Source organism: Sinocyclocheilus anshuiensis, unplaced genomic scaffold (assembly GCF_001515605.1).
Source record: "Sinocyclocheilus anshuiensis isolate Anshui unplaced genomic scaffold, SAMN03320099.WGS_v1.1 scaffold257, whole genome shotgun sequence".
NCBI classification, from domain to species: domain Eukaryota; kingdom Metazoa; phylum Chordata; class Actinopteri; order Cypriniformes; family Cyprinidae; genus Sinocyclocheilus; species Sinocyclocheilus anshuiensis.
In genome coordinates, this window is record NW_015539889.1 from 2,273,318 (window position 1) to 2,293,233 (window position 19,916).

The 19,916-nt window shown below is 37.6% G+C and overlaps 2 protein-coding genes and 1 pseudogene across 3 annotated transcripts; 1 reads left to right on the forward strand and 2 right to left on the reverse strand.

Annotated features, from left to right (window-relative positions):
* The first annotated feature begins 4,717 nt into the window (after window positions 1–4,717).
* LOC107685680 (GATA-binding factor 1-B-like) lies at window positions 4,718–9,835 on the forward strand. Its single transcript, XM_016482365.1, has 6 exons — window positions 4,718–4,844; window positions 6,857–7,064; window positions 7,663–8,154; window positions 8,237–8,382; window positions 9,010–9,135; window positions 9,221–9,835. Exons 2-6 carry the CDS (start codon window positions 6,857–6,859, stop codon window positions 9,503–9,505), a joined length of 1,257 nt encoding a protein of 418 aa, XP_016337851.1. The 5' UTR covers window positions 4,718–4,844; the 3' UTR covers window positions 9,506–9,835.
* A 2,618-nt stretch (window positions 9,836–12,453) lies between these two features.
* Window positions 12,454–18,275, reverse strand: LOC107685678 (activity-dependent neuroprotector homeobox protein-like). 2 transcript variants are annotated; one of them, XM_016482363.1, is made up of 4 exons: window positions 17,919–18,275; window positions 15,665–15,774; window positions 15,435–15,524; window positions 12,454–15,337 (listed from the first exon to the last, which is right to left on the reverse strand). In XM_016482363.1, exons 2-4 carry the CDS (start codon window positions 15,770–15,772, stop codon window positions 12,638–12,640), a joined length of 2,898 nt encoding a protein of 965 aa, XP_016337849.1. In that variant the 5' UTR covers window positions 15,773–15,774; window positions 17,919–18,275; the 3' UTR covers window positions 12,454–12,637. The 2 variants fall into 2 exon arrangements, with proteins under 2 accessions (XP_016337849.1, XP_016337848.1); XM_016482362.1 differs by having other exon boundaries at window positions 15,665–15,777.
* A 795-nt stretch (window positions 18,276–19,070) lies between these two features.
* Window positions 19,071–19,916, reverse strand: part of LOC107685736 (DEP domain-containing mTOR-interacting protein-like) — a 5,060-nt pseudogene continuing 4,214 nt past the window's right edge.

Below are 19,916 nucleotides of genomic sequence, written 5' to 3' on the forward strand. Positions count from 1 at the left end.
AAACGCCTTGCCAAACTAAACATGTGGTGTAGGCTAACAAAAATGTTAGTAGCCTATTGCAATTGTTGTGCAGTTTTACATTCTATGATCTTCATTTTTGAAGTAGGCCAAAAATGGCGTTGTTTGATCCCTGTTTACTCTTGAAATACCTTGGAGTTCCACATACAATATACCATACATGTATTAACTACCATATTGTATATAAAAGTACAGCAGTGTAGCCATCTGATACCATTTACTGTACCATGGTACCGGCAGAGTACTGTTTTGTCAGGGTAGCTTTTCATCATTCATTTGGCTTTCAAAGTATACATTTTAGAGGCAAACACTTGGCAGAACCCGCTATATGTGAGGTCCTCACATGGGAGGTGTGTTGTTCTGTGTCAGTTAAGGGTGTGGAGGCCAAAACTGTAACAGTGTAACAGTGAATATTGAGACCAGTTCTCCTCAACTGAAACGTGGTTTCGACTAATTTACCTCACAAAAACACAGACAAACTTAGCTGGTACCTTTGAGTCACACTATTACTTATGGGAGCTGTGGCTTTGAGGTCAGGTACACATCCTCTTCTTTGAAAGTTTAGAATTTCACCTCTGTCTTACATGCCATTCGTCACTCTCTCTATGAATTATATTCAAGTGTCACATGTAGCCTATCTCTGAAGGAACCCATCCATGGGATTTTTAAATAGTGGTTATGGATTTATGAGTAAAACAAAATCAGTCATAACATTACTTTAAGATACTTTCACATTTTGTTGTACAACATACATTACACACAATCACTTAAATGTGAAGACAGTTGTCAAATGCTTGAGACAATTGTGGTTTAAAAGTGTACACTACCTTTCAAATGTTTGGGGTCAGTAAGCTTTGTTTGTATAAAGAAATGCATACTTTTATTAAGCAAGGATGCATTAAATTGACAAAAGTGACAGTAAAGACATTGATAAGGTTACAAGAGATTTCTATTTTAAATAAAATGCTGTTCTTTTGAACTTTCTATTCATCAAATCCTGAAACAAATTCTGAAAATCATCATATTAGAATGATTTCTGAAGGATCATGTGACTGTAGTAATGATGCTGAAAATTCAGCTTTGCCATCACAGAAATACATGACATTTTATAGTGTATTAAAACAGAAAACAAATATTTAAAATTGTAATAATATTTAACAATATACTGTCTTTACTGTATTTTGATTAAATAAATGCAGCCTTGGTGAGCATAAGAGACTTCTTTTAAAAAACATTTAAAAAATTGGTCTCAAACTTTCAAACATTGTTAGCGATTTACTGCAACTACCACAAGGATGTGAGTTTACATACTTGAAGAATCTGACAACCACTATAGTTTCTTTCTTGTTATTCATGAAAACCACTATTCTAAAAACAAATGAGAAATTCCCCTTGGGAACGGATGGTGAATAGCCTCCCGTGTTAGCCTACTAATTGGCATCACGAATTAACAGCTTTTTACTTATATATGTTGTGGATGAAGTGGTGTGGAGGAGGGACAGACTGGAAATTATTTCAGTGTGATATATCCTCTTACAGTCTGCAACCCATAGACAAGAAGCATTCTGTGTCCTCTCACTCAGACTTATCTTTGGGATAAGACTTTTGACTAGAAATGATTTTAATGAGTCTTGAGGATGAGATATGTAATTATTTGGGAATGAAGCTACTTGTTGGCAATAACACTTACAAATATGGATGACCTAAAACAAATTCATTCCAACTTTGGATACAAATAAAAATAAGAAGTCAAGGCAAAGAGAGAGAGGCGGTCCTTTGAGCTGTACCCTCATGACATGGAGCCACTCAGCTGGCTGTGTGAGGCAGAGATAAGGGCCTGCTTTCATGGAAGTTTCTTTCCTTGGAACTGGAACGCTGCCCCAAGAACCCACAACTGCCCCCAACCTTTTGGCCTTTCTGCTCTGGCCCCCACACCACCCTGACCAGTAACAGTTCCCACAGAGTCTTGTGTCACTCACCAACTGAAACATCTTTATGGATCCACACGGGCATTGTGTATTTTGCACCTGGATCTAAGGACTTCCTGGTTTCAGGAATGGATATCATTGTACTAACAGAAGTGCACTGTCACTGTTGTCAGTCATATTGCCCCTTAAACAAACCCTGGATTGCAAACACACAACACAAGAGTGCATGTACATAGTTGTACCGAGTAATTTTATTTGAATTATGGAGAGACCAATGCAATGCAATATTTTTAAACCTATATTATGGGGTCAGTTTTTATTTAGCAAGGTCACATTAAATTGATCAAAAGTGACACTAAAGACATTCATAATGTCATTAAAGATTTTTATTTCAAATAAATGTTGGTCTTTTCAATTTTCAAAGAATCCTGAAAAACATATCCCAGTTTCCACAAAAATATTAAGTAGCAGAAATGTTTTCAACATTGATAATAATAAGAAATGTTTCTTGACCAGCAAATCAGCATATTGGAATGATTTCTGAAGGATCATGTGAGACATGAGTAATGGCTGCTGAAAATTCAGCTTCACATAACAGGAATAAATTAAATGTATTAAATATATTCAATTAGAAAACAGTTATTTCAAATTGTATACATTTTTCATAACATTACTGTTTTTACTGTATTTTTGAGCACATAAATGCATAACAGACTTCTTTCAAAAACGTACCCCAAACTTTTAGTAGTGTGTAGTGTAGATATACATACAGTCAGAAACTGTTTGGAATCTTTCATATACAAAATGGGGTTAAAAACATTACCCCAAACTTTTGAACAGTATGTAATTTATTTTTTATTTATACTTTTCTTAATGTATGTATGTGTGTGTAAAAATGAGTTAGTCTATGTGTCATATTAATTAGCTTCATACAGAAATACTAGACATCTAAAATAAGTCCTCATTTAAATAACCAAGTAAACGTGTATGTTGTATGTGTGTGTAAAAAAGAGTTGTCTTGACTACCATTGTAGGGTGTCTCTGTTCCTGTGAGTTTGTTCATGTAGTGTCATGCTTACGATTCCCCAGCCTCCCTCGCCAATCTTGATAACCTCTTATCACAGTCCAGCAGCCAGCACACACACAGCCACCAGCCACATCCCTCAACACTGCCCCTCTCTCTCTCTTTGGAGAGTTCTTTCTATTTTTAATTATTATTTTTTTAAAGGTCCAAGCTTTTACAAGCATTTTAAATTCTACACATTTTCACTTCAATACAAAAATGGATGATTACGTTTTTTATAGAAAAATGGATAATGCCTTATCACCACAAATACTGTAACTTTACAACATGTTCAGGACAGAAAGTCGTGTTGTATTTATTGGTTTGTTTTTGAAATGCGAGTTCACTTAGAAATCATTTACCATCATATCATTTTTAAACCGAATGTCCGAGCTACTCTACTCTCCTCCATAGAAAGTGAATGCTGACCATGGATGTTTTCAACCAAAATTTGATGAATAATGATTCGAAATTTGAGCCTGTTTCTCACACAAAACATGTGCATAAGTCACATGGACAACTTTTGTGATGCTATATGCTGTTCTTATGTGCTTTTTGCAGCTTGACAGCCCTATAGTCACCATCCACTTTTATTACATGGAAAACAACTCCCTTTGTGTTCCACCGTTGGAATGTACAGTTTGGAATGACATGAGGGTGAGTAAATCAAATTTTGGGTGAACTGTCCTGATGTAACAATGTATTGGCCTACATGCTGAAGTTCTAAAATTGAGCCTTATGTAAATCAATAACCTGTCCCTTGTTGAAGGATTTGCTTCTGTGGATCTCTTCCCAGTTTCCCTGAAAATTATAAATGCACAATGGTGGAGGGAAGTTGAAAGTGTTTTGACTGTCAAATGACAGTGACAGTCTAAGTCCTGTGCTCAGGCGGGCTGTTCTGCATCCGTATCTCTGACCATGATTGCAGCATTTGAGTTGATTTGCATTACTGTTCTTTGCTGAGCTGCACCAGGGAAAAATGCCTTTGCATTTTCATTTGCTTTGTTCATAGTCACCGTTTCCATTTGGAATATCTTTGTTACTCCTTTGTGCTCTTTTAATTTCTATATTTATTGTGTATGTGCCATAGAAAACTTACATGCTCTATGATTTTTTTCACAAAAGTGCACCTTTATCGTTGTGCTTGAATCATACGAACGATAAGTTTATGGTTGTTGTAAACTAGGGTTTCTCATATTCTCTGTGGGATTTTCTCAGACAATGAACTGTTAGATTTGCCTCTTTATCTGTATTTATACACCAGGTCATGTTATATAACCTCTGGTTTGTAGTGTGGGACAGTATAAGGATTTCTTAAAATGTACTAAATGCTTAAATGTTAATCAAATGTCAATCATATCTGTGTAAATCTTTTAACAGCTGTCTTGCTAAAATCTTACAGACGTTTTTGTGAACCAGAAAGCTCAATAACTGATTGAAAGTTGATTGTGAAATCTGAATAGGATATAATTTTGTGTTCAAAATCATGTTTTCGCCAATCATGCACAATCATAATTGGTCAAGAATATTTATACAAACCACCATTGTTAAAACTCATCTATACGTAGTTGCTGTGTCAGCCAGAGATCTGCCATGTAATATTCAAAACTCTAAGCATGGCCGTATGGTAGGAGTGTCCAAAAAAAGCACCCCAACCCCACCCATTGGTGCCCTACAATTTCAAATTAAGTTACTAGTTGCCAAAGACTGAGGGAGATAAGCAAGCGAGCAGAGGACCAGTACACTCTCATTCCCCAGACGTCCTGCATGATCTGTGCAGTGGTGTGAATCTACTCGCCTGATAAACAAGTAAATACTCAATACATCACTTGCAGGTAAGTTCTTCCATACAAAGTGTCTCACAACACATCACCAGGCTTTGTACTCACAAAATTATTTTCTATTTAGATAACGAAGAGAGTATTTCCTTCAATTAATTTAATACATCTTTAATATTTGCCAAATATTTGATATACTTCTGATGTGTAGAAAATTTAGTTACAGTCTAGATCTTAGTGTCCAGACAGCCTAAAAGGAAAACAATTTAATCAATCAATTAACATATAAACCAATAAATAAACGTGTGTACTGTTTGCAATATATTTTATTAACTTGTATAAATATAAATGTGCAATTATTATTTGCTATCATAACCAGCACGTTTTAAAACAGTGTTAGAAGATCATTCAATAAACAAATTACTGCTTATTATATTTTAGAGAATAGACTGCAGCAATATTTTAATCAAAAGAAAGTGAAAAATGTGGCCATGAATCAGATGTTACTTATTAGTTAAATGTCAAGTAAAAACATTCCAGTTATGTTTTTCTCCATTTTATTACTTTATAAATGTATTGTAATTGTTTTAAAAAAGATCATTCTGAATGTGTTACAGCCTGTGTTCATAACTGATTCATATTAAAATAAAAACTTTTTGGAATACTGCTAATAATGCTGCTATTATTAAATACAAATTTTATATATAACATTTGAATGGTATTAATATTAAATTAATATATTTATAAATTAGCCTATAACTACTTGAAAAGCAAAAGTATATTTTTTCAACGTAACTGCCAGTGCCTTCACGGGTGAAACGGGTCATTCACACTTTGATTCAAATTTCGTTGTTCCATTGATTGCACAGCATTATGCTAATATACACAAAATGGACTGAATTTTGTCTGACACTTTCAGTTTGTGCAATCATTATATAGACTTATAATGATAAGCTACAGTTATCAGGAGAATGAATGCTATTCATAATCACTCAACTAGATTGACTGTTTTTCTGTTCAGCATGTGATAACATGATTGACTGAGGGAAATGACAAGAAAATATGTTCCAACTTTATTTATGGTAATTACGTCCATTACATCCTTTTGTCAAATACGATTATGTGAATATTTGTGAATATATTTTATGTTATAGTTTAAGTTAAAATGTCTGAGGGTAAGTTTAATTAAATTTAACTTAAATTTAGACCTCAGGTGAATAAATAATAAAATAAATGAATTAATAAATAAATAAAAACACATAATGACTTGAATGCATAAAGTGCCAGTGAAAGTTAAAGTAGAAAGGCTTTCTTTATCAATGCAATAAAGACTAAAGCTCTAAGATTTTTTTTAAGTTTTGGTTCTGATAATGATCTAATTCTTTAGTAATCTAATTCTTTCACTACTTTCTGGGCTTACATTTTGTTTGAGATTCTGATTTTAACTTTCTTTAAAGCCTTAAAAAATGATAGATTTATAATTTTTTTTTAATGTAATAAAATTTGATGTTTCTAGAGCAAAAAAAAATTTTAATGACTTTTTTCAGGACAAATATATAATCAATACTGATCTTGTTCAACAGTTATTCTGTTTTTCAAAGGCAATGCTATGGTCTTTCTGTTAATCTTTTAATAGTCAATTCCCCTGAGGGAGTAAACGTTGTTGTGAGCTAATGCTAACTGTTATGAATGCCTGTACATGCTCATGTATTTTTAGTGCTGACTTTTTGCTACAGTCAAATGAGGACCTTTTAAAGGGAAGTGTGACAGGCCGTACTGTCTAGATACCTTAATAAAGTATTGTGTGGACCAAGGAGGTCTACAATACCTGTCAAGCTATCTGTTAGCATTCCCATCCATCTTGATGGCAGTTGCTCAGCTAATAAGGATTGAGAAAAATGTTTGTATAGAATTTAGAATGTATTCATTTATAATATTACCTGTTAAAATTAATTATGCAATCATCAATTTTTTAAATGAGCTCAGTTTATTTCAGATAAATTTATAATTCTTCCTATACCGTAAATAGATGGTATGCAAGTCTGAACATTATTTTTCCTACATGAAAGATGGAGAACTCATCCGAGCAGTCTCGTTGGGTGTCCCCTAGCCTGATTAGTCCAGACCCACTGGCAAACTACACCACAGAGCCTGGTTTACTGCCACCCAGTGAAGATGACGAGCCTTTCTACTCCAGCTCTGAGACTGACTTACTGCCATCATATTATTCCACGAGCGGACAGAGCCGAGCCTCATCATCTTACAGACACAGTCCAGGTGAGTTCCTCCCTGCTGCTGTTAAAAGACTGTAAAAGTGAAATGTATCACAATCAAATGGTATTGCAAATATAATAAAAGATCAGTAGGAGTTATATGAAGACATGCAACCATTGTTTTACTGTGTTCCACACCACCATTCACTCTTAAAAAATAAAGGTTCCAAAAAGGGTTTTTCACAGAGATGCCATAGAAGAACCATTTTAGGTTCCCAAAGAACCTTGCAATGAACAGTTGAACAATTTTAAGAGTCTGAAGAACCTTTGTGCAATGAAAAGGCTCCATAGATATTAAAGGTTCTTCATTGAACCATAGATACCAATTAAGAACCTTTATTTATAAGAATGTAAAGGGGTAGTTCACCCAAAAATTACAAGTATGTCATCATTTACTCATCATTTAATCTGCTGAACACAATGTCTCATTGTTATTATTATTATTTTTTTCCCCATACAATGAAAGTCAGTGGGGTCCAATGTTGTTCCATTGTTACTGCAAAGACAAAAAGTTAAAAACATCTTTCACTATTCAATATAAGCATGAATACTGGGCTATACTAGTGTCAAAATGTGTTAATTTTTTAATTCCTTTGAAATAGTTCGCCAAGTCTACTCCTCTCCATCAGTTCTGGGAAACATCCAGTGGCTGGACAACTCTGCGGGTCACTCTCTAAACTCTTCCTACAACCTCACATCCACTGTCTGGGCAAGCAGCCCATTCACAAAGACGCCTCTCCACCTTCACACCTCCACGTCCATCTACCCGAACAGCGTTACCCCATCTTTCACTTCCCCCAAAGATGGCTTCCCTTCCCCGAGCCATGATGGGAAGGAAAGTCCCAGGCTCCAGGAAGTCCTGAAAGCCGAGCGCCTGAGTCCCATGGGTGGAAGCGGAAGCAGCTTTCTCAATCTGAGTTCAGCCGCTGGAGGTGTGTATGGTCCTTCTTCACACATGCTGGGTCCATACGGGTCGTACATGACCACATCACAGGACTATAGTTCAGCTGCACTCTATTCTACCACCGGACCCTGGATGAGCCCTTCATCATACTCACCCAAACTTCGCAACAAGATGAGACTTTCGCCACCAGGTATGTAAATCTCCTCTAGAATCTATTGAGAATTTTAAAATCATGCATGATTTGGCATAATAATTACTTCTGAATTTGACAGAGGCACGTGAATGTGTAAATTGTGGTGCCACTGCCACCCCTCTGTGGCGTCGAGATGGGACGGGCCACTACCTCTGTAATGCTTGCGGACTGTACCATAAGATGAATGGCCAGAACAGACCCCTCATCAGACCAAAAAAGAGGCTGGTATGTAAAACAATGTAAAAAATAAATAAATAGTTAAACAGGTGATAGACAGTTGATTATATCATGTTGAGTCAAAATTACTTATATAACATTTGCACAGTACACATTGTTTCAGAAAATCATGATGTTAATGTTTATTATATTTTAATATCTTCATGCCTTATAGTTGCATTTAGTATTAGAGGTGGGTGATAATATACTTACATTTTGCAACAATATAAGCAACCAAGCAGTTAATATAAAGTATGTTTGCAGATAAAGTTAAACATACTAATATATCCAACTTTATATATATATATATATATATATATACATATATTGCTTTATGTGAGCATACTGTATGTATGCAGTAAAGTAGGATATACTATATATCCAACTTTTTATATATCACGGAGCGACGATATAGTTTACATTCTCTAACGATTTAACAATAACATAGCCAAGATTTGCTATATAGTATTTACTGCATTACGGTATAAGTGTACTGTATGTATCCGAGTAAAGTTGGATATACTTATAGTAGTTTTGTAATTTTATTTTATTAATTATGAATTTCTTAATTAAATAGAGTTATTAATTCATTATCTGGTGATTATATAGTGACAATAAACTTTGCTTCTGTGTCAGATTGTCAGCAAACGTGCTGGAACGCAGTGCGCCAACTGCCACACGAGCACTACGACACTATGGAGACGCAATGCCAGCGGCGAGCCTGTATGCAATGCCTGCGGCCTCTATTTTAAACTGCACAACGTGAGTGCACTCATTCATACTACATTCATCAGAAGGAAAAATGAGTAACTGCCAAACCTGAAATATCCGCTATGTCTTTCTGCAGGTCAACAGGCCTTTAACTATGAAGAAGGATGGAATACAGACACGGAATCGCAAGGTGTCTAACAGAAGCAAGAAGGGCAAAAAGAGTGCAGCTTCAGAGGTTTACCCTGACATGTCTCACATGGCAGTTCCTGATGAGCATGTAGGACACTACTCTCTGAATCCAGGACCCCTCCTGTCCTACAGTCACACCCCTCACCTACTGACCCCTTCCACCTTGCACTCCTCTCCAACTTTGCCCTACACCCACCACCCAAACTCTGGCATGGTGCCCACACTATTGTGAAGGAAATGTCTATTGGACCATAACGAGGCATGTACATTATGTTGTACCTATAGTAAACACATTTCTTGCATAAATGCATTCCATCCCATTTTTTAAGTAAAAAGAAAATGTGTTAAAGATGCTCCATAACAGTTGCATTCTAACAGCTTGTCACTGATTTTGAACCGGTCATGTAGTTTGAATAGTGGAACAGTAAAACTGAAACTGTCAGCTATATTATAATGACAAATGTAAATATATATGATTTTATGGCTTATTTGCTAGAATCATACTACGACTTCTTTTAAGAACATTCAATACATGTCTTATAATAAAATGTTTTAAGGTTGAAAAAAATATTACAAATGATGTTTTTGTCTTATGTGCCTCAGTTAGGCTTAAGTAACCCCTCACTTTAACTATCAAAGGTGACCATTTTCAATGTGGTGATGGTATTTATATATTGCAAACTGTTTTAGTCCTTGTGGTTTGGAGCTCACAATTTGGACTTCATGTCATTCCAGCCATGCAATAATAGTGTCATTGTCCATTCATCCACTCCGCAGAGGCTTTGACAATTGATCTGCTTTTGGAGCATGAACATGCAAATGAAACACTTTCCATAAAGCTGGCAGAGGGTGACAAAACATTCAACCAAGGTTCCACTTGTGCCAGGTCCCAAATTTAGCTCACATGGAAAAACTGTTATATCTGTATACATAACACAACTGCGGGCTGTGCGGCCCAGGTGCTGGCAAAATAAATGCACCTGCACAGAAATTCTCACAGAGAATATAAGAGCCAAGATATACTGACAAACAATCGGACTGTGTCCATATACACATACTGTCATAGTATGTACTGGATTGGACCGTTAATGAAGTATTTTCAGTAGTGAAAATTCATTGCATCATGTTTAATATAAATTAATTCCCGGATATACTACAGTGACCTTTGACCTGTATGTTCTGTGACCTACACATACAAAAAAAGACAAGTAATTTACTCAGTTTAGCATTTACACTCGATAACCACTGTTTTCACTAATGCAAGGTGTTGGGACAGTTCAGTTTAGACTGCTGTGAAAGTGATACCTTATCATATTCACAACATTCTCAACTCCTCCACAGCATCTCCAGCAATCACGTTTACTGTCCTTTAACCACAGGATCAGCTTCTAAATAGCAAGACTGCAAATGTTTAAAGCATCTCTGAAATGTAAATAAACATTCATTTATCATTGATACACTGAAAGCTTTGGCATTAGTAGTATGTTTTGTTTTTTTTGGTATCTTTGCGGCTTAGAAGAAAATTGCAAACATAACTCAAGCACCTGCAATTTTTGTTCCCCAGCAAGGCCTTAAAATAAACTTTTATACTTGGAGCAATTCCAGAAATACATAATTATTTGCATACTTGCATATACTAGGGCCAAATCATTGCATGATTGATCGTTAGTCATGTGCAAGAGAGATGAACAGATCACTTCTCAGGAGGAACCATGAACATCTGTGGATCCTGATCCCTGGTTGACTCACTAATCAGAAAATTCACAATTTGCAAAGGCTTGCACAAACTGCCAGACGTTCAGTCTTGAATCTTAACACTGCTCACAGATACATGTTTGTCAAATTAATGAATCTCTTTTCTCAGACTTTTGCAGTTTTAGATCCTGAAAACATCTATGCACAAATATCAAGAGCTTGATAATTAAAAACAGACATAACAGATATGGTGTGTGCATAAAAAAAGTTTGAAACGTTGAACTAACAAACTCTGAGTGGCAGGTGGGTAAAAAATAGTTTTTCTGTTTTGTCCTCACTGAGTTTATCTGCTGGGACGGCCAGCCATGTATTGGGGAAATGGTGACAAATGACTGTAAGAGATTAGCAACCACAGGACCAGCCGAGCAAATTCAAAACGACATCCGTTACAGTCCACGTGCCTCAAGCCTCTCCTTGTTCACTACAATACTTGCCAATACAAACCCCCTATGTTAAATGTCCACTACCAAATGTTTTATCAAAATTAGACTAAATCAGTACACTTTCGACATTTTAAGAGCACAAATGGCACCACATGGACATCCATTAATTTAAAGATCTTGAGCAACCATGCCCTCCATGAATGCAATAGCACCATGTAAATTCTGCATAATACTTCTCAAAGCTGTATAATAGCATACTAATCATGTAACTAAGTGTCTATGGGAACTGGGAAGACTACATTTTTAATTAACTAGAAGGCATTAGTCAAGCTAACATGACCATCAACAGGTTTTAGGACTGTTGTAGATAAAAGTTTTTAGTTGACTTGGCAAGATGCAGCTGCCGTAAACATGTTGTGCAAATTATAATCTGTATTAATGAATGACATTCATTTTATAGACAGTGACCTCTAAGGGCAGTGTGGTGTCAGTACAATAGTCAAGATAGAGGTCAAGTTACAACTAAGTTCTACTCAAAAAGACTTACATATATATAGATTTTCATATATATATATATATATATTATATTAAATAAAGCAACAACAAAAAAAAGACTATAAATATAAGGTATAAGAGATGATGTTTAATTTTCTGTTTGTATTAGTATCATCTAATACTAATTGAACACAACCAATTGCTCTGAAGCTCAAGTTAATATTCCAGCACCTGCTTCACATTGCACTGCAATAGTGGTCTGTGTGTTATAATTTTATTTATAATATAAAAGAATAATAATTTAATTCAGCATTCTTTACAAAAAAAACAAACAAACATCCAAGCACTTGATAGTAAATTACCATTTTTTATTTAATCAGGGAAAAAAAAACAATAGACCTATCAATTTTGTTACAAATCCAACAACTGTATGATTAAATACAGAGAACAGTATACAAAAAAAGAAGAAAAAAACTCACCAAGGACTATGGATCGGTTGGAAAAAAAAAAAAAAACAGTATACAGTATATTAGTTTTTCTGCTTTTTTGACAGCAGAATTGTTTGAGAGTAAACAGTACGTTCAGTAAAACGGTGTAACTCCTCCAACTTTACATGTTTTACTCAGTTCATATCATAATGTTCAATGTCAGCCAAATGTGAGGTAAAAGCTCTGACCTACAAATCTGAGCATGAATAGATAGAAGAGAAAAGGGACTGTCACCATAAGCCATCATCTACCAAGCAACCCGACTTTCTTCCCCTTCACTTCGAATCGTCCTGCTGGTCTGTAGTGGCTCTCTTTAGAAGACATGCTGCCTGACCAGGTCGCCTCGTCAGGACTGGAACTAGAAACGGCACCATCTAGACTTTTTGGCCCAACTCTGGGAGAACTTCTGCTCCCCCTGACATCTCTTTCGCAAGGGAAGCTCTCTCGCAGCAATGTCCCTTTTGTGTGGGACTGAACTACTGAAGGCCTTAATGCTGCAGTTTGTTGATTAAGATTTTCATTAGGCATCACTTCTGGCTCTGAATCACTGTCAGAGTCAATGGCAATGGGTTCTGAGGATGATCCAGGGCATGGCTTGAAGGCACAGTTGCTTTGACTACTTTGTCCAGTGTTTAATGGCTGCTTTTTCCCCTTGAAGTCTGTAGAGAAACCAACAGGAGACTTCAGCCTAAATCTTGAGGTCCTTGAGAATCCACTTTTTTCGTCGTCGTTGACTTCAAACAGCCAGCTGGCATCAAAGCTCATGTCATGCTTGAGCTGGCTTACTGCCCGCATGTTAAAGCCTAGTAACACAACAGGTTTGCGGGAGTCTAAGTCTCGGTCACACGAGCGCTGATGGTTGGCAAAATGGCTCGAGACATCGGACTTCCACAACCAGAGGCTTGCAGCAAGTTTCTCGATCTCCCGTTGGGAAGGGTAGGGATGCCGATTGAAATACGCTGTAAGGAAAGCTTTCCGTGCTTCATAGGACTCGTCACCATGACCTTTCGGATCCAATGCCAACACGACCGGCTCCTCTGGCTTCTCAACAAAGACTGTAGGGTAATACCTAGACTGGTCTACCATCTTCCTTCTCTTGGGGTCAGATGCATCTGGGGTGACTAACTCACGTTTGAGAGACCCAGCTCCAGGTGAGCGCAGTCCAGGCGTGATGGGCTTGGTGCCTTTAGGGGTCTGACAAACACCTCGGCAGTGCACCAAATGGAGCGTGATAGTGGAAGCAGTCATGTTGCTAGTGTACACTCCCAGGCAGTGGATGCACTTGTAGGTTAGTTTTTTCTCTACAGGGTGCAACGTTTGGAGTACTTGATGACGATCCCGTAAATGATGGGCTAGGGCGTCCGAGATGGGACCTTTGAGAATAGTGAAGCATAGTGGGCAGAGTGTCTTCCCAACTTCTTTCTTTTGCGACACCGAAGACTGGGACATGTTTCGAACCACAGAATCACTTTGAGTATCTGGCTGCTTTGCAGCCATCTTTGCAGGCTTAGCCATGGCGCTGTTTTGTGGCGGTTGATTGACAGCTGAAGAGGCTTCAGGGGTCTCCTTCATGTTGTAGGTGGTTATAATAAGCTGAACATTTTTGGGGCTTCCTTGTTGAAGTGTGAGATCGAATGTAAGAGGAGAATCAGTTGGCGGATCCCCTGGCTCGTTGGGATGTGCCAGCCGCTTGTGTGCTACAATTTTCTCAACTTCGTGAAACGTGGAATGACATTGTGGGCACGATAGCCCATGCACTAGCATATGGTTCAACAAAGAGTCGCTGGGTAGGTAACGGTTACAGTACAGACACTTGCTAGTAAAGTTGTGAATCTTCATGATGTATTTAGCCATCGCCCTCACCTTCTCCGCCTGATGTTCCTTTTCAAAGTGAGCACTATATGTGCTTTCAGGGAAAAGTTCATTGCAGATGGTGCAAATCTTCCACTTTTGTGTTTGTGAGGTGTTCAGAGCATTGGCTGAAGCTTTCTTGGCCTGCAGTGACGTCAACGTGGCAGTAGCAGCATGCACGGATGAAGAGAGAGGTAGACTCTTCAACGAGGGGGAGAAAGAAGCCGACTCGGCATTAAGATGTGTAGCACCATGTACTCCAAAGCTGCCCAGGTGTTTTCCTGTGTGTGACTGGGAGACCGCACCAGACACAAAAGCTTTATCAGGTAGTGTAACGCGTACTGGGTGACCAAGCATGGAGTTGCCTGCAAGGGTTTGCTTGAAATGGTTGCCGACAGGTAACCCCACCATTTTGGGCACATTGAAGCGATTCATTTGAGGTGTTTGAGGACGCACACCAGGAGCAATTGCAACGCCCCTTTGGATTAAGTTCGCCTGGGGCCTCGGCACTATGACATTGGTGTGCCCAATCATAGCTGTGACTTGATGGCCAATGCGCTCGTGGAACTCAATGACGTGCTGCACCAGTGCTTCATAAGAACGAGGTGTAAAGTGGCAGCTCTTACAGTGAATCCCCTGACTGCTGCCAGGGGCCTCTACACTGTTTTCTTGCTTCTCTGAGTTTTTTCCCAGGTAAGGTGTAGTCACATGCTGGAAGTGTTCCCTGTAGATATGCCTGCGCACCACGTTGTACAGTCTATCTCGATAGGTGCACTTCTTGCAGTAGTACACCGGGAGCTCCTTTCGATCACCCAACAAGGGCTTGTCTACCCGCATACCGTCCCTAACTCCAATTGGAGCTCCGTGAGGGCTGGCGAAACCCTGACGCACCATATTGTGAGGCATATGGAAGAGCCTGACATGGGTTTCCAGTGTCCTCTTATTCCCACTGTATGTGCAATAGGAGCAATTAAGAAGGATCCTGCTCTCGAAGTCTTCTCTGTGAACATTGCGGAAGTGGTTTTTGTAGGCAGAGAAATACTTGGAGGTGAACGGGCAATCTGAGCAGCAAAACTGCTTTGTTCTGTAGTCCTGCAACATTTGAAAACAAAGCAAATTACAAAATGTTTATGCAATGCAAAATATTTTGATTTGAGGACTTTTGTTGCAGTGGCTATGGGTGACATACCTGTGACTTTGTCCAAGATGGATCCCACATACAAATGTCAAGGTAAAATTGTTTCATGTTAGAATCACTGGGGCTAAAATCTTTGTAGTCCTACAGGAAAATGGACAGAAAATAACATTAACAAAGCAAAGTTTTAAGTTTTATGCATTAATACACAAGTTGTGTGTTATGATGTTGCATTTGATGTTCAATATGACTGGGAAACACAGTGACAATTCAAGAATAATTACCTCCACATGCTCCTTGCAGTAGTCAAGGCCAATGTCACTTAGCAGTCTCTTGACTTTTTTCCTGGCCTTCCTCAGCCGAGTGAGGTTATTCACTGGAAGCTGAAACATCTCTTCTTAAAAAAAAAAAAAAAAAGGATTTTAGTTAAGCTTTCAGTAGTTAAGAGTTTCAAAAAAACAATTACTATTTATGCTATTCATACAAATTTAGACTTCTTATTAGGGCTGTGCAATTATTGTCATGCGCATCTCGTAAGTAAAGCCGGTTCCGTGATTAGTAGTAAATCTCCATCACCTGCTTTCAGATGGAGCGGCATTTACTACACAGAGCCGTAGTTCACCGACAATTAGGCAATATCGCGTTCATTATCGCAGATCGAATCGCCTGCGATTATGAACGCGATATTGTGTAGCTTGTTGTTACATTATGATTATATATTCAGTGGCATAAAATGGTCTTTAAAATGGCAATAATATCACTTATCGCAATTATTTCTGGGGCAATATATCGCACAACAAAAAGTTATCGTGACAGGCCTAATTTGCAGTCAGCCATGATTAACTTATTCCACAAGTGTAAGTGTTCAAAACAGAGGGCTTACAGGGATAAAAATGAGCAGTAATTTGCTGGTCATGAGATCTCAACATATTGGCCCCCAGCATTCATTAGCCTCATGAGAGTGTACATCACATTAAACAATTTTAAAGGGATAGTTCAGCAAAAAAAGAAATTATATCATCAATTACTCACCTTCATGTCGCTCCAAACCCATAAGATTTTCGTTCATCTTTGAATCATGAATAAAGATATTTTTAATGAAATCTGAGATTTCCGTCTCTTTATTTTAAGTACATTATACCAAAACTTTGATGCTTCAAAAAGTTCATTAAGAGTTTGTAAAAGTAATCCAAATCAATCAAACTGTTTATCCAAGTCTTCTGAATAGACATAATCGCTTTATATGATTTAACTGATTTAATTTAGGCTTATGATCGATGCACACACATAGAGCACATCAAATATGGTAAATGGAACTTGATTCAAACATGAAAACCAATGAGGTTTGTTCTTGACACATTAGCATGTTTGAGCATTCACAAGAAGCAGTGAGGTTTGTTCTCATGTGTCCATCGAGTACAGTTGAGCTTCTGTTTACCATATTTCATGTGCTCGGTGTATGTGCATTTTTAAAAGTTTCAGGTGAACTGACTTTCAGTGGAGGGACAGAAATCTCTTAGTTCCATTAAAAATATTATTTTGTTTATATAAAAGTCTTATGGGTTTGGAAAAACATGAAGGTGAGTAAATGATGACAGACATGATTTTCTTTTTGAGGTGGACTGACCACTATCCCATTAAACAAATCAACCAGGTTAAACTTTTTAATTAATAATAATAATAAATAAAGATATGTTAAAAAAACAAATGAAACCGACAAAACAATCAGTATGTAAATGTGCATGCATTATTACCCAAATGAAAAATAAAATTCTGCTGATACATCACATCAGAAGCAGTTGAAGACACTTCTTCCACAAGCACTTAACAACCATTTTAAAAAGTTCACTTATCTTTTCTGCATTTCACTTCTGTTCTAGCTTGGGTACAAATCCATCTTAAACTTGTCATTGTGCACTCCAAATATTGTATCGTAATCAACAAATACATTTAAATGTAAATGTACAGTTATTATAAAAGTAGTGCTGCCAACTTATCAGAGGACTTAACATCATCATCCTTGGACATACAGTAAGCCAATGACAGACAATCAGTTATGGTAAATGAAGCACACTACACATGCAACCCTCTAGGGTCAATGGTGTGATGATAGATTTTGCAAAATGTAAACAAACCTCTCTTATATAACTCTGACTCCTGAAACAAAACGCATGCATGCAACCCTGCAACTGGGGCAGCTGCTCATATGAATGCCACTCCACTAGACAATAAAGGCCACAGCAGGCCTTTTTGATGGGCTCAGCGAAATAATAACCCATTTATTTTAACAGGTTACGCTGGCGTTGCCCTGACCAGCACGTACCAACTTTCCAATGGGTGGGAAGTGCTTAAAATGTATAATTTCATTTAAAAACAAACCTAGTTTAGCGATAACAAGACAATTGTTACTTCGTTTACATATATGCAGTTAGCGCGTTAGCTTAGCCACATGGGATGTTTGATGTGCACACTGACTGAACTCCACACAAAAGCACCGATGCCAGAGAAAGAAAGCAGACGTTTTTAAAGACACATTACCTGCTTTTCTTCACGGTCTCTCATGGAATTCCCTTCAAGCGATTTGCTTTCAGGCCAAATTAATAGTTACGGTGAGAGGACAGAGACAGATTGTGGTTTATTCGGTCCGGGCAGATGCTGCAGTCCTTCGCGCCGCTGCCGCCGCCGGTGGATTTCGGCAACTCATCCTGAGAATCCGCACCATGTGTCTTCAACTGGATTAATACAGGCTACAGGGCAGTTTATGTCCACTCCATGAGCTTGTTCTTTAATACACGATTTGGATAGACTGTTGTGTCAATTCAGTACAAACACGGGGCAGAGAACAGACTTTTTTTCTCTTTCGTCTGTTCCGTTCCACATACCAGCCCAGCCTGTTCAAAATGGCGGACGGTTGCAAACGGAAATGACATATATTTGTGTAAAGTTCAAAAGGGGCCACACCAGATGTCTGGAGACCATTCATCACCGCCACACAAGTCTAACCAAGTAGGTTTAAGTCGTTGATTCACGAGGAATCACCCTATTTTCTAAATGCATGTTATTGATCTTATTGTGAATGTTTATGTTAACAATAAGGATATATTTTATTTATTTATTAACATTTTTTGACCTCGTAATTTAAAGGGGTCATATGATGTTGCTAAAAAGAACATTATTTTGTGTATTTGGTGTAATGAAATGTTTATGCGGTTTAAGGTTCAAAAAACACATTATTTTCCACATACTGTACACTATTGTTTCTCCTCTATGCCCCGCCTTTCTGAAACACATCGATTTTTACAAAGCTCATCGGTCTGAAAAAAAACGTACTTACAGACTGTGAGTCAGAACAGCCGGCATTGTAGTCTACTCTACTAGGATCAGGAAACAGTCCTCCATAAAATGCGCTGGACACATCTGAATATTTGGGTTAAACTGTTCTGGAACAGTGTTGTAAATACAACTTAACCACTGATTTATAGTCGTGTCCTCTTTTGGAAGGCCAAACAAAGTAGTTTCGCTTTCACAACGAAACCGTGTCACACATTATTATTATCTTGAGTGAGCAGAGGCGGGCGGGCTTGAGAACGGCGCGGCCGGCGGATTCGACGAAGGAGCATCCGGCGGGCTTGTGGCAACCACATGTGACGACCCCAGGCTGGACTCTGCTTCGTCCTCGGTGATACTGAATTAATCCACTGGTTCCATCACTTCCAAAGTAACAACACGGGGTCCAGTCATCACCACCTTTGAAAGAGTACGATAGTCCAGGTGAAGCACACTGCGTTCATTCACTCAGCACACAAACTGGCGTACCTAAGCAAGACTGGAGACCAGCTTATATTGGATTCTAAATTTTTATTGTGTAAGCAACTGTGTTTGTATTTACGTGTTATGATCACCTTAAATGCACCAAGAGCTTGTAACACTCCAAAGAGAAAGGAAAAATTTTAATCACATCATATGACCCCTTAAAATCAAAATTTCATAACTTCTGGTGAAATGACACTTTTCTCTGCTGATGTATGACAGACTACTTCTCTAATCATTTAGTCCATTCTTAAAACAAGCCTGTCATATCGTATTTAAGCTTGCATTCAGATCTGCCTCCATGATCCATCCAATCAACAACCAATGTATAGAAACAAATCATTGCCCTACTTTTTTTTCTTTTTCATTAATCTGTTTCACTCATATATTCGGTACAATACAAAAAATAAAAATAAAAAATCTGTTGCTACTTTCGTTTCATCACAACTATAAGGATGAACTATTGAAGATAACATATTGGATGACCACTAATCTGAATATTGGAAAGGATATGTCCCTCTAAATAGTGTATAGTGCTTAGACCGCTTCTCATGGAGAACCAAAACTATAAGCAGATATGAAACTAGATCAGTATGATCATTTTAATGCCTTTATATAATTTTTTTTTAATTATATTATGTTAACATACTGAAAGATTTACATGGTATATGGAGAAAAAATATTGCACATCCTTCACCTAAATATATAAATATACAAAAAAAATAA